Source organism: Squalius cephalus (assembly GCF_949319135.1).
Source record: "Squalius cephalus genome assembly, chromosome: 18".
Classification (NCBI taxonomy): Eukaryota; Metazoa; Chordata; class Actinopteri; order Cypriniformes; family Leuciscidae; genus Squalius; species Squalius cephalus.
The window spans coordinates 23,532,359-23,548,312 of NC_137139.1; the positions used below are offsets into that span (position 1 = coordinate 23,532,359).

Sequence of the window (15,954 nt, forward strand, 5' to 3'; positions counted from 1 at the left end):
AAGCATCGTTCATGTCGTTGTTCTTGTTTAGCTTGTTTTTCTTTTTCTTTTTTTTCCCCTCCAAAAGACTGAATTTCCATTCTCTGGTAAACATGTCTATGATTCAGACTTTTATTTTCTCAGATGTTTATGGAACTATTTTGCACGACAGAAATATGTTTGCCATATTTGTACTTAATATGTTGCATGGTTTTTGAATAGTCAGCTGCACAAATGTTACATAAAAATGAGGCAGAGATATTTGTATATGATTTATTATAGAATTTTTGTGAATAGGGAATGTTTTTGACGTATATTTGTATCAGTGTATTTGCACATGGCTTGACTTATCAACAACTACTTCATTTCTTACAAAGATTAATTAATACAAGCTATAGATCTACTAAAATTTCAACATTTTGTTGCAATTAAAATGTTTGAGGACACATTATTGTCAGAATTATCTTTCGAACATTTCAAACTTTTGGCCTTATTTCTCATAATATAGCAACCGGCATGATATCACAGAAAAATATATAGATATAAACTTGACTTATAAATGTATAACTTCTATAAAACAATACATACAAACTTAGTGATCACTGTGAAAGTGTATTGACCTCTTAAATGCAATGCAGTAGTTACATTTGAAATATATTCAAAAAATGAAATCAATTTATAGCTCACTCAATAAATCTATAATCTCTATATAAATAATTCTATAACATAATGCTGATAAGATATAAAAGAATAATTCATTGTCAAGAGTGGAATATGACTTACGCAGACGAATACAACATCCTCCCCTTTAAAATGTATTAAATAATCATATTTATTTACATGATGTACTCGCACATTGTATTGGTTTAAATTTCACTACTGAAGAATCTAATGTCTAAATCGATATATTAATGTTCTGGTCTGGGCCGTATTCTATAGAGCGAGTGAAAATCCATACTGTATGAGCCATATTTCCAATTCCACACAGACAGCCAAAACAGTCACTTTAAGTCAAATGAATTGAACAAGAGGACTTGTGTGCACTTCTGTGTGTGCACGCATATATACGTGCCTGTAATGAGCTACGGCTGCATCTAGCGAGTGAAAAGTACATCTACGCACTGATTTTGTTTCAAGTCTAGCCATGTGTAAATGCAGCTCAGCTCAACATAAAGCATGTCGACTATAGAGAGTGACTTTGAATCTCAAGGTTTTGATTGACACACAAAATGGAGACAAGTACACCAACAAGTACACACATTAAAATATGAGTGTGTTACTGTCAAGGATAGATATAGACATATATTTATGCATTTTAATTTACGTTTGGGAGTAGTGTATAATGTAAGTTATAATTTACACACATACAAGAAGCATGTTGGAAATCTGCTTTATGAAAGGAATTGGTTGCCATCATCTGTGAAGCCCTTCGACTCAGCGTAAACCATGTCCATTTCTTTCCAGCCTGTTCAGTGTGTGAAGTGTGTGTGTGTTTGTACACAGTATATCTGAGTGTGTTGAGCAGCATCACGAGAGCAGGTCAGTCAGCATAGATGAGGAAGCCAGAGAACGTGCTGTATTTGTTGGTGTTTCCTCCGTGGACTTTCCCTCCGTCCAGCTGCACACAGACCTCATCTCCCACGTCTAAATGCAGGATCACACTGTTGGAGGCATAGTCATAATTCTGATCAGCATCCTGGGCGATAGCGCTGGCCCTCACCTGTCAAACGCACGGGACAAATGAAGCCACGGTTAGAGGAAGGACACGGAGCAGATCGCAACAATTTACAGATTATGTTCCCAAAATTACAGTATACATGAATGATACTGAGATGTAGATGAACCACTAAAAGTATCTATAATAATTTAGTGATATTCATTAGGCCAAACCACAAAACATGGCTAAAGCACAACAACATGAAGTTTTTAAAATTATTTTAAGCATGTGGGATTGGGACCTTCCATTGCAATTCAATACGTCACAAACACATCAACTACCCATTATGCTGCAGACACTCAGAAAAATTGTCACTTAAAAACAGAAATACATATTCAACAAGTGAGATCTGACCATTGAATTATTGTTCAAATTAACACGGTAAAACAGTGTCTTTGATATATGTAACAAATTCAGATAGTGAAATGTATTATAAATAAGCACAGACTGAATTCAGTGGTGTTTTCATTATCATATGTGACTCTGGACCACAAAACCAGTCACATGGGTCAGTTTTTTTAAATTGATATTTTTTTGCATAAATAAGCTTTCAATGGATGTATGGTTTGTTAGGATAGGACAATATTTGGCCGAGATACAACTATTGAAAATCTGGAATCTGAGGGTGCACAAAAATCGAAACATTGAGAAAATCGCCTTTAAAGTTGTCCATTTATGTTCGCGATTGTGCTGCATTCACTCACAAAAATATTTTTTATATATATTTACGGTAGGACATTTACTAAATATCTTCATGGAACATGATCTTTACTTAATATCCTAATGTTTTTTGGCATAAAATAAAAATCAATCATTTTGACCCACACAATGTATTGTTGGCTTTTGCCACAAATATACCCGTGCGACATGTGACTGGTTTTGTGATCCAGGGTCACATAAATGAAAGAAGAACATAATAAGTCAGATTTTTATATAAATGCTAAGCGTGGAAAGATTTTGATTTTTTAAACCTATAGAATTTTTTTTTTATTTAACATGAATAATTGTAAAAAAATGTACAGATAAAAAAAAATGTATCAATAGACAAAAATGCTGAATTGATTGATTTTTGTAATATGTGCGAGTTTTGTACAGTTTATAAACAAATATTATATTAAACTAAATCATTAATATGAATGATATATTATTCATATTAATGAAACGCTGTATAATGTGATTTAAAACACATTTCTGGTAAATGCGGTGCTGATGAGGCTGTGGAGGTGCATAAGACTAAAAAAGATGAAAACAAATACTGCACTAGACAGATACCTCTACATAAAGATGCTCTCTTGACATGAAAGAGACCTTGTTTTATCATCTCTCTGGCAACAGAATGGAGTGATTATTAAATGATACTCTGAAATGGATGGAGCTGCAGATAGCTGACCTCTCAATTGAGAAAGCAGTCATACTCTCTCCTATTTATTTACTGTAGGATCATCTAGCTGGTGATGCTAAAACTGTACCAAATCCCTTCCTCGTATTGACCTGTTGAATTTAATCTTAAGCGCACGTATCACACAAACCGCGATGAGACTGTTTACTGGAGACATGGACTCATTTAAATTCTGCTTGAGAGATCAGCCGTATTGACTCCCAGCAGTGGATCTGAAACTTGTTTGTTAACATTTTAAATTGAGATTAGTCATGTGGTCAGAAAGACGCACATTCCTGCAGAAGCAATTAAAAAGGACCACGCATTTTAATAAAAAAGAATTCCATACCCTTACAATATGACTACTTACAATATGATACTTTATCGTCGTTTTCTACTATCTGATCTATGCTCAAGTATTCTAAATGGAAAAGATGCGTAAGCTCCTAGCAGACAGGTGTCAGGTGACAGACAGTGATTGTCAGGCATTTTGCTCAGCCGTGTTATAGCCACTCAATCTTTGTCAGGTTTCCTAAACATACGGAGCGAGTCTATCCTAGGAAGAAAAAGAAAATGACAAAGATATGCACGGTGTCAGTAAACATCCTCATACAACATGCCATCACTCACTCAAATGCCTCTTGTTTTATTGGCCGTGTTATTCCCTTGAGAAACACCCACAACCGCAGGCCACATAAAACACACTGACCCCAGACAAAGATAAACTCCCTCCCCATATCCATAATCTAATAACCCCACTTCATTGCCATCAAGATACTGTCAACATCCGCACAACGTCCTGGAGACTACCGCCATTTAGATGCGCTATTGAATACCAATCTGTATAATGATGTTAGGAAGTTTCACAATGCAGCACTGTAGGACAAATACATCAGCTTTAAATTGATTTTGCATAGCAGTGATAGATATTTGTCATTTGAAAAATACCAAGTAGGCCTATCAATCAATATTGCATTTACATCAGTTATTTTAAGCGTTCAATAATTGATAGGCAGAACTGATTTTTAAATGTTTTATTTTGCCTTACAACAATAAAAAGCATACCATTCACTATGAATATTTAATAATAATAATGAATATTCAATAAATTATATAAAAAATATTCATAATGGTTATGTTTTAATAATAATAGTAAGTCTTATGATTGTCGTATATAATATAGACCTATTATTATAGATTATCTGTACATAATATAGATCGGTACATTTGTTCAATACATTTGATCAATACATTTGTTACTGTATTTGTAAATCTTTGTTAACGTTAGTTAATAAAAATACAGCTGTTCATTGTTTGTTCATGTTAGTTCACAGTGCATTAATTAATGTTAACAAATACAACCTTTGATTTTAATAATGTATTAGTAAATGTTGAAATTATTAGTTCATGTTAACTAATGAAACCTTATTGTAAACTGTTACCGATCTGTAGTTATACTAAACATCCAAAAGCAAGTAAAAAAAAAGAGTGAATATCATTAAAAATATATATCGGTCATGACAAACTTTATGTTTAGATGTGTAAAAAATCTGAATTATTTCACAGGAAGATATTGGTTGTGTTGAGGTGCGATGTGAGAAGCCTAGCTTGTCCCTGCAGCCTGAATCAAAGTTATGATGGGTTGCCAATCCCTTGAGAAACCCCTTTTTCAACTATATATCACATAAAAACTGACTCCTGAAACAGCTACACAATCTTTCACATCCAGATCTAACAGCCACACTTTATGATACAGTCATCTGCACATTGGACTAGTCAATAACCTATATATTGAATGCTGTAAATGGTACGTGTTACTGAATACAAATCAGTGCAACAGTGATGTTTTCTTTTCAGACGTCCAAAAATATATCAAATCTGAATTATCTTCACTGCAATGACTCAATGACTCATCGAGATCAAAAAAGTCCATAATACTGAGGTGGTCAATTTGGCATGTGCATCATTCCACATCTGACAGTGACGACCTGGCCTCCTCTCCCTATCGACGCAGAGCGTATGTCATTCTCCTCATTATTTTGCCAAAGTGGGCAAAGGGGCAGTCTCTCCCTCCGGCATACCCCCATGTTCAATACGACAACGCAAGCGGTCACTTTAATTATCAGACATCCGGCGAAGACCATTTAAGACATTTCTTCGCTTCCATTGATTCACATCTTGTATTTTTGGGATCAGTTACACCGTATCTGAGCACCCGGGGTTTAGACATCTCCCGCAAAGTGCGCTTGTTAGATGCTTCCCGGCATTTATCAAATATAAGTGATATGAAAGCCTGTCTTGGAGGGAGAGGGAGAGAGGCATTTTAGGATTACCGTTGACTGCACTGGAGATGGATATTGACATGGGAGCCGACTATACTTGTGAAACGCCACGCTGACTTGATCTCAGCGCCGGCTGCGAGCGGGGACCCTCGGGCCTGCTGGGGGCTTGTTCTGCCAGGCCTTTTCATTACAGGGAGGGAAAGGATGAAGGGGGGGCACTTTTGCGGCGGCATTTTACACATAAGCAGAGGCGAGCGCTAGCAGAAAGACAAGGGTTGAAGGAGAAAACAGGAGGGGTGGGGGGTTAGGATAACAGTCTGATCAAGCAAGGCTATTTTGTGAGAGCAGTGAGATGCAAGGGTATATGAAGTCTTGTTTTTTATCAGTGGTGCCGTGCTCCAGCGGTAATAAAACTGACAGGATTCATTCTCGGTGATATACAGACCTCTTAGAGCGGAGACAATGGAAAACTAGCTCTTAAACTTACCTAAGGGACCGAGCACATGGGAGGGGAGGGAAAAGACTAAAGCAAAAAAAAGATTTGAACATTTATTGAATAGGTCTGTTTTGCCTCAAAGGGAGAGTAAAATTTGTTTCGCTTCTTCTGAGAGGTATGCTTAATTGGCGTACTGTACGAGTGTGGCATTGCATACTAATGGTCCAAGCGCACACTATAACATACGTTACAAGCTCTATGACCATGGGTTCAATCACTGTATGAATATAGTCAACTGATTAAAGGGTTGGTTCCCCTAAAATGTACAATCTGTCATCATTTACTCATCCCAAACCAGTATAACCCAAGAGAAGATATGTTAACACTTTAGTACAGGCCCCATTAGTTAATGCATAAAGTAAAAATTAGCAATACATTAGTTACAGTGTTTATACATTATTGTAAATGTTAGTTACAACCGTTAGTGTTAGTGCTGTTACTAACTTGTTAGTTAATGTTAGCTCAGGTCCATTAAATAATATTAACTTGTACAACTTTTAATTTTAATAAATGTTGAAATGAACATTAAATAAGCATAATAAATGTTTTAGAAGTATTGAACTAATGAATGGAAAGTGTTATCGTAGATATTTTTGAAGAAAGCTGGGGTTCAAAACAAAATTGGACCCCATTGATGGTATGAACAAAAATAAAAAATATCTTCTGTGTTTTGGAAGAAAGCAGCTCAGATTTGTAAATAAATGTAAATAAATTATTTATACATTTTGGGGTGAACTATCACTTTAACAAGTGACCCAAGGTGGGATTTAATGAGTATGTCACATAATAATACAAATTTTGAATCAGTTCAAAAGATTTCCCTTAAAACTATTTGGCAATTAGACGTCGTGCAATTAGGGATTACTACAATTAGAGACTACCAAAGACACTCATTATATTTCTACCGGACTATGCACAAGTCACTGCACCGGGAGACATTTATTAGAGCAAGTACTGGTCATTAACAGACAGACGATGGCATTTTTAACACTAGTGTGTGAAAGAGCTCGACCTTTCGGAGGTCTATTAAAAGAGCGTGTGACAGGTGAAAAGGGGGAAAAAAGAATGGTGGAACGATTAAGCAACAGAGAGGACGGAGTGTAGATTAGTCCACTTTGAACAGCCAAGGTTTCGGGAATGTACATCAAAGCTGAGGGACTATAAATTAAAAGATTAACAGCATGTTAATGATGAGAAAGAAGACATGTAGCTGCTAAATCAGAGATGACGTACGACCCTGGTGGCATATTTTGACTCACATTAGCATTAAGGCAAACAACCCATTATTCAACAAGCACAATAAAAGCGCCACCAATAACGCTAGCAGCATCACATCCTTTTAACAAATCTCTCCATATGTTTATAGGCCTTTATGCAGGTATTCCATCAGAAAGCAGACTTATACAGCATAATAATTAGAAGTTATTATTAAATGATGTGCAATTTTTGACCCTAACGACCCCGGGACTTTTGAGGGTGGGATCTGACAGTTCAAATTTTTTTCCTCTCCTATGAATTCCCTTCGGTTATAGCAGGTGCTGTGATACTGTGACTTAATGCACAGTGATGAAATTTCAGCGTGGATCTCCTTCAGTGGGCAATATACCAAATTAATTACAAGAAAAATGAAGATGACCTCATTAAATATTGAAGAGGGCACTATTATGATCACATCACTAATCCTTTCCATCTGTTACTGAACAAATGATGTAGTGTAACGTTCCTCAAAATTCCATCTTCATCTACTGTGATGTATGGTGCCCTTAAAAGAGTGTGAATACTATTCAAATACAAATAAACTAAAACTTTACTGATCCTACACTAAAAATAGGGCTGTAACGATACACGTATTCATATTGAACCGTTCGGTACGAGGCTTTCGGTTCGGGATGCAGTAGGCTACAAACCGAACGATTCGTTGGACCATTTTTCCTGCCGGTGCGACCCCAATTTTGTTAGCAGTCGCGCTGGCGCGACCACCACAACGTTGCCCAACATCAAGTGGCAAACGTAATGAAAGCGGAACGAAACTGCGCCACTAATTATTTTGTGCAGTTTGGACCGATGTCAGCGCAGCGCGAGCCGATCTTTATCAAGCGACACACTGTTACAACACAAACACAGCGCTAAGAGATCCAGTAAAGAAAGCATTTGAATTCGCCAATGAATCAATAACATCGCCGCGAGATCTAGAGAGAAACATTCAAATTTCTCAGTTATTAACCGTAGATCTCTATTAGATCAAACAGCGCTGACGTGGAAACCAGGAGAAACATTGTGCCATGAATGATCTAAGTCCACAAATCAGCAACATTCCCATGGATTTAATGTAGTAACACTAACTGTAACCATGGAAGTTTGGCAAGAATAGTAAAATGCTTTCAATACGTCACACATCTTTTTCCAGCACTTCAAAACTCAAATATTGTCATATTAAAAATAACGTTTAAATGTGATGAACAAAACATTATTTGTTCTTCCTTCAAAGATTAAAATTTTTAAAACTAAAAGTTTCAAGATGTAGGAAAACTCACACTTATTTAAAATATATATATATATATAGGCAAGGCAAGGCAAGGCAATAACCATGCCTTGCCTTGCCTTGCCTTGCCATATATATATATTAATAAATATATATTTTTAAAAAATCAAGGACATTTCTCTGACATTTCTTCCTTTTTGCTGTATCGAAAACGTACTGAACCGTGACAACACTGTCGTTTCGAACCGAACTGTGAATTTTGTGAACCGTTACACCCCTAACTAAGAGACAAATTGAAATATGGGTGACTTTAATTAATGGCACATTTAAAAAGAAAAAAAAAACACTACTTTAAACTACATCTATGTTAAACATTTATCACATATTTTAGAATAAACAACCAGTAAAACTTCAGCTTGGATCAACGTAATGAACAAAATCCTGCTGATCTGTGACTTTTCCATGATTATCCACCCACATCATTTCCATTTCAGGCAGTTCTAAAGGGCACTTTAGCCTTGCATGTCTGAGGTCCGACAATGAGAAGACCATCACAACTGCACCAGCCGGTATCAAGAGACCAGCTTTCATAGCTGTCAAAACCACCACACAGACAATGATCAGCCAGATGGTCACACGGGCCTGCAACCAGGTACGGCAACACGCATGCCACTCTCTAGAGCATACCTCAGATACTTTTTTTCTCTTAATTAGCACCCGAACATTCACAGACAGTCATTATTAGCAAACAAATGCTTATGTCAGGATCTGGTCTTTTTATCTTCAAGACGCCTTGTTAACCTGTCAAGCCCTGACATGTTTGGCACTTCTCCATCTGTCTATAGCTCTGTATTCATTTTGGTCCGTGCGTATATAAGCCTCCCAGAAGTCTCGTCTTTCTGCCCACTGTCTGCAGCTTTGTATTAAGTCATCTATCTTCCTTTCCTCCCCTGATCTTTCTGTCAACCAGCCTGGGTGATTCTGCCATACTCTTAACTGTCATGGCTACCCTTGCGTCCTTCTCTCAGTCTGTCTCACAATTCACTTGTGCACTTGAGCTTGTGGGCCGCCCACTGGGGTGCCATATTGAACATGGCCTCCACAATGAAGATGCGAGATGACCGTGTCAAAACTTATTTTTAAGATGAAGGATAAAAACAATGATGTTTTTCACTGCCTATTATTTTGGTTTTGTTCCTTTACAGTTTCTCCTGTAAAAGTATTTGTGTGTGTTTCTTCAACTTTTAATGCTGTTTTAATGCTACTTTTTTAAAATTTTGACAAAACATTTTCTGACTAGTTTCATTCGTTTACTAACAATGTCCAATATAAAATGATTTATGACTATTTCAATTTTTTAGGATTATAATTTTAGGATGGATTTTTGTATTTTAACATTAAAAACATCTGGATCTGGACCAAGAGTAAAGTAATAAAATCCATACATAATGGTATTTAATCAAAGCTTTTTTGTTGTTGTTGTTGCTTTTAAAAACTATATATTTCAGTGATTTCTGATTTGCAAAACCTGAACATTTGGCTACTCAACAAAATAACATGTCATTTACTGCTGGTTCTGACAACATTTTATTTGCTTGAGTCTATTTAAAAGAACACAACAAACAAAACGTAATGAACAAGAAGTGTATGTGAATCAAAATATGCAAATATGCAAAAAATAATAATTAATAATTAAATTAATAATAATAATTAATAATTAAAAGTTTACAGAAAATGTTCTGTTTACACCCTTTTTGAGATAGTATGTCAGACCACAGAAACATTAATCATGTAACTTTTTATTCAAAAGCTTTTAAAAAGGCCTGCAAATATTTATTCATTTGAATGAATTAACTTTCAAACTCAATCCTCAAGACAGTTACTTGTTTTGTTTCTGAATGAACCAGCAATTTTGAACAAATCTGTTAAAATGAGTGATTCAATGAGTCACTCATTATGACAGTCACCATGATGTACAATGATGTTGAAAAGACGACGTCTTTGTTGAAAGATAACCGAAGTTGTTTCATACACACAACAACTCTCTGGGTCAGCAGCAGCGCAAACGCAGATTTGATTTGTTCATCAGTGTGATCTCATTTGTCAAAGGGTTATAGACAGCTGAATTTTGAGTGGAATTTTGAATTTAAATTGTGATCTTTTAACGGTTAACCGTGCAACAAATGTTTTAATAAAAATGAGCCTCTGGTTGAATAAACAACCTTATATGTTTGTATAGAGTTGCCTACATCTAGTTTTGAGGAAAATAACACAATGGTGATTCTCGACTTCAAAACCTTTTAATTGATCTCTGTGTTTGGGGAAACTGGCCTATAATATTCAATAGACATGGCAGTTTGAACATAATTTTGTCAGCATTCAAAAGTAACCTTTTACAAATTAACATAAACCTCCTAATCCCGACGGACCATTGTCTGCTTTCAGATGACACTTCAGAGAATTCCAGTCTCTCAGCATCTGTCAAAATATCTAGCATCCTTTTCACTTTAACATGCTGCGTACTTTCCATTAGGTAGCTGCGCAAATCCTCATCCTATGAGCTCTTTAAAATCTTATAGGCTACAACAATCGTGATATGTGTCGCAAATGGACTGTTGAATGTATTTCAGGTGCTTGGGGAAGTATCTGATAATTCCATCGGCAGTTTATTTGGTGTAGTGAGCAGTTAACCCACACATTTCTCTATTACATTTCAGGCCCTACAGAAGAGTGAAGCAGGGCCACCTGATGTGCTCGAAATGGACGTAATTGAGTGGACTGAAAAGATAATTAATGAGCAATCAATGGACATGCAATAGAAGGGGGGCACGTACAGCGTGCAGGGGATTCAATCTAAGAGTTATGAATGATTTAACAGAGGAAGCAGACTTGCATGACAATACAAAACTGTACAGGTCAAACCAATTTAATCTACTATCGCTCTAATCACTTTTACAGGGGGTCCACTGTATTAAGCCAAATGTTGTTGTTGTTGTTGTTGTTTTTTACAACATTACACTTGGCTTTCATTGCACAGTGTAATACGAATAAACATTTTATAGTGTGCTTGGGTAAAACTGTTCATAAAAGAATACGTTACGATTGCCTGTCAAATAAAAAGCTGCAAGAGTGGGTCTTGATCCACAAAGGTCATACAATCACTTAAAACCACGACAGATAAACCTTTTCTTGTCCTGCTCATTTCCTGCCTTCAGTTTTTAATTAATGTCTAGGGAATGAATGACTGAGTGTGGAAACTGTCAAATTTTCATGCATTCATTATTTATCTGATGTGCAAACTGGCACTAGACCACACCACGACAGCTCTGGCATGCTGAGTCGTATGACACATTTTTAGGTGATGAGTGAAATGTAAATATATGATGTTTATTTTAGTTATTAAATTGTCAAAACATATGGCAATGCAGCTGAGATTGTCTGGAAACACAATTTTTTATGTCACGGTTTTCCCTTTTTGTAGCCTTTTCTTTGTCAGCCTTGACAAACAGTACAACAGTGTCCAATTTGCACCAATGTTGTTTAGTGGGATGGTAATCAATTGTATAATAGGAATTTTAATAGGAAAAAGCTCATAATCTTAACTATTCGGACTCCTCTAGATGAAGATGACCTTAGTGGTGAAGCCCAATATGATGAACTGAGACTAAGAGAAACTACTTTCTACATTTGACTGCACACATAATGTCCATAATAAAGGAAAAATTATTCACCAATTTCTTTTTTAAAATTGTGTCATCCTTCACACATCCTCATGTTGTTCCAAACCGTCCATGTTTTTCTTGACAAAGAAGATGTTTTGATGAACATCTCAGTTTTTTTTGTCTTTACAATGACAGTCAGTGACGTTCACTGCTGTTTTGGACCCCATTGACTACCATTGTATGGACAAAAACGGTTAAAAATTCTTCACAATAACTTCATTTTGTGTTTGCAGAGGAAGGAAAGTCATACAGGTTTGGAAGGACATGAAGGTGAGTAAATAAAGCATTTATAATGTATGGGTGCACTATATTTTAAAGCAATTGAGCTTAAGATTTCATTTCCACCACAAATTTTTTTATAAATAGGGTTAAATTCTTACCTGTCCGTTCTTCTTGAGGTCTGCCCACATACTGGTCCCATCTCCTCCTCTCATCAGGACATGGTAAGTGAAGAAGTAGATACCAGGCAGAGGGCATGTGAATTTTCCAGTGCTGGGCTCATAGTAGTTGCCAACATTGGTCACCACATCATCAAATTTCAGCACATCAGTGCCTTCATGTTGCTTGCGCAGGCCTGCGTAAAATGCAATCTTAGGGCTGTAGAACGACGGCACGTAACCGCCAGGCCCAGGACCTGGGGGCCCTTGTGGACCTGGCTTTCCAGGTTCTCCAGGTGGACCAGGCGGTCCCGGGATCCCCGGAGGTCCCCGATAGCCAGATTTCCCTCTCCGGTTTGGAAAATCAGGAGGTGCGGGTGATACAGCCGTTAGCTCCTGGCCATGTGGAGTGGTGTAGGGGTCACAAACCATCCGACAACTTCCTAGCATTTCGTAATGACTTCCCGCACTGCCGGCTCCTCCTCCTTTAGTGTTGTGGACCAGTAAAGGAATGGTGACCAGGAGAATCAGAACCATGGCCACACCCACGGCCGCTCCTATGACACGCTTGCGGCGGCTGAGCCGGGAGGCAGCAAGCGTTAGAAAGTCCTCCTCTCCTTTAGATGGAATGGTGCCCGCCAGCGTGAACAGTGGAGTTTGAGAAAAACTCACTAACAAAGAAAAACAGCCACACCACAGATATCTATAGAGGAATGAGGCCAATGGGGAGAAGGACAGCAGATGAATTTATGGATGAGACAAGAAGACCAAGAAGAGAGTGGAGCATACAGAAATGAGAGGGGGCAATGGGACAAGAGGTAGGACAGAGTGGAGACCGAAAGGAAGATCTGGAAGAACGAAATGGAACAGTGCAACAGAAAGGTGTGGCACGGCAAAGAATAAAAGATGATTACAGGAACAAGGTGGCTGTTGGCCAGCTAATATACGGGGACACTCGCAAAACAATGTAATATAGTATTTTTAAAGTTTTGCAATTTCGTGGCTAATAACAATACACATCTTTACATTCATCCCCTTGCTTGTTAACATTAGATCTACAGTTAATTATCCAATACACAAAACTCTTGCATAAGTGAACAGCAACAACCTGTTTTGGGGTTTTCCAGGTCAAGTTCCTGTCCAAGTGCAATTGAGCAATTGCAAAATTCAGTTCGTAAAGGGCTAAATTAAATCACAAAGGAGCTGGTTGTGCAACAAAATTCTAATTAAGTCCAACCAAAGACCTGAAATATGTGCCAAAAGAATCTGTCATCCAATCTTCCACGTTTTAAAACAAACTGATGCACTAAAATGCTCCTGCTCAATGAAAATTGTCCAACGCCCTGCACCAAAACCCGATGAGCCACAATGTATTGATCCTTCAGAAAATTATTATTATTATTTATTTTTTTAGGAACATATGGAAGATCCCTGTAGTTGCTCTGGTGGGACTGGGAAAATTCCACAGAAATAGAACTGGAGGAGGAAAAAACATGAAAAGACAATAAAGAAAATCTGTTAAGGCTATATTTAATATCACATTATATATGTATATATATGTATGTATATATGTATATATGTATGTATATATATATATATATATATATATATATATATATATATATATATATATATATATATTATCCTAAATTGTACTTGCTGAAAGTTGTCTTGCATTATTTTTTTGTTGCAATATCCAAAATGCATAATCTGTCATTATATTTTATAATTTTATATAAAAATGACCCCTGAATAGGCAACTGGCATTACGTTTTTGTTGCAAAAGGTTTGGCCTAAACAGGAGAAATATGCACAAATAAAAACAATACATGAATAAATAGGCTAATATCATAAAAATAAAAACTATAGGCTAATTGTTCTATGTAAGTGAAGCAAGCAAAATAACACCTGTGAAAGTAAGACACAATTGAGCAACTTTAAGTACACTAAAGGGTATTAAAGAGACACTTACCCTGACTTCGGTGTTAATGGGAGATATTTAGGATTAAAAATCTTCCTCTGATGTCTGTCCTTAAATTTGCCGAATTCCGGAGAAATTAAAGGCGAATGTAATTCATGTGCAAATGAAGACACCTCTCTTTACTCCAACAGCTGATTGAATCGCAGAAATATCGATTTTAAATGCTTTAACCAGTCAAATAGGTTAAGATGACTTCATTAAGTTGTCACTATCACTTCTGACCTTATTTATTCCGCGAACTGTTAATGACTTCGCGCGTGAGTGAAACGTCCGCTTTTGCCGTTCGTTTTGTCCAGAGATATAATAATACAGCAACGTACAGCGCTGGACTTCTGACTCCGACACCTGTGAGATTTTCACACTCCACACACACACGCACTCACACTGCCCCCTCATTCTTCCATCCGGTCGACTCCTCCCTCCCTCCATCCCATCTCATCTCATCCTCGCCCCTCTCACTGGCTCTGTCTCAACGCCACAGACCCTGCGAGCTGCAGAGCGCGCGTGCGACGCACACATACGCTGTCTGGTTCGGGAGGGCACTTGGTTTTGAGTTTGTGTTTTTCCAACTTAATCATAATTAAATGTGGGAAAGTGTTGTAAATGTTAATCGTTTATCACGTCAGCAGCCTATTTGGGTTTTAAAAATATGCAAATTTTTTTAACAAAAACTCCTGTGGATGGCTTAGAAAAAAAGCATCTCTATCTGTTTGGGTTAAGAATGGAGCACTGTGACTTCTCGAGGTCATTGTGTGTGTGGCTCAGTTTCTCTAGCTTTGAGAGCTCATTAGTGAAGGACACTGAGACCATTGTGCTCTCCCTCTCTCTCTTTCTCAATTTCTATCTATCTATCTATCTATCTATCTATCTATCTATCTATCTATCTATCTATCTATCTATCTATCTATCTATCTATCTATCTATCTATCTATCTATCTATCTATCTATGGAATATAATTTCTACAGATTTGCTATATAGGTGTAAAATAGTTTGAATAGGTCAGTTGAAATTTCAATAGATTTCTAAAACTGACTCAGCATAAAATAGGCCAAATGATCGCATTTATGCAGATTTTGCATTGCATTCTCTTGCAGTCTGTTTGAAGGCTAATGCTACCAGTGTTTAAATAATGGGTCTAGTGGCAGATCCATTGAGAATTCAGAGTAACTCATCCCATCTTGCTCCTTGTCAGGCGTATTCACACATCTGAATTTTTAAAGTTTAATGAGGTTGTAGAGGGGGTGTGAGAAAAATTGGAAAATCAGTCGATGAAGTGCCGCACACATTTTGGACCGTCTTTGCTTGTTTGCAATGCAGGGGTAAATATAAAACTGGTTGTTTGAATACAGCATTTTCTTTACTCAAGAAACACACACACACAAACAAACAAACACACATATAAAGGCTATAGCCAATACTGTCTTAAATTGCTTGTGCGTAGCACGTCATCTTATATGACATGAGATTTTGGCCAAACGATAGAAAAAACTGAGCACATACAAAGCTACAATAAATGTTCTAACCTGTAACTTAACGTAA

The 15,954-nt window shown here is 37.0% G+C and overlaps 1 protein-coding gene across 1 annotated transcript; it reads right to left on the reverse strand.

Moving 5' to 3' along the window:
- Positions 1-242: 242 nt before the first annotated feature.
- c1ql4a (complement component 1, q subcomponent-like 4) lies at positions 243-14,922 on the reverse strand. Its single transcript, XM_079849703.1, has 3 exons — positions 14,406-14,922; positions 12,437-13,909; positions 243-1,699 (listed from the first exon to the last, which is right to left on the reverse strand). The coding sequence occupies exons 2-3, from the start codon at positions 12,968-12,970 to the stop codon at positions 1,520-1,522; spliced, it is 714 nt and encodes a 237-aa protein (XP_079705829.1). The 5' UTR covers positions 12,971-13,909; positions 14,406-14,922; the 3' UTR covers positions 243-1,519.
- Positions 14,923-15,954: the final 1,032 nt, after the last annotated feature.

Excerpts from the sequence above, each read along its gene's own strand:
- c1ql4a (XM_079849703.1), bottom strand. The coding sequence starts at position 12,970 with ATGGTTCTGATTCTCCTGGTCACCATTCCTTTACTGGTCCACAACACT. Across the intron at positions 1,700-12,436 it reads ACCTCAAGAAGAACGGACAG|GTGAGGGCCAGCGCTATCGC; the intron begins GTAAGAATTTAA and ends TGCGTTTGACAG.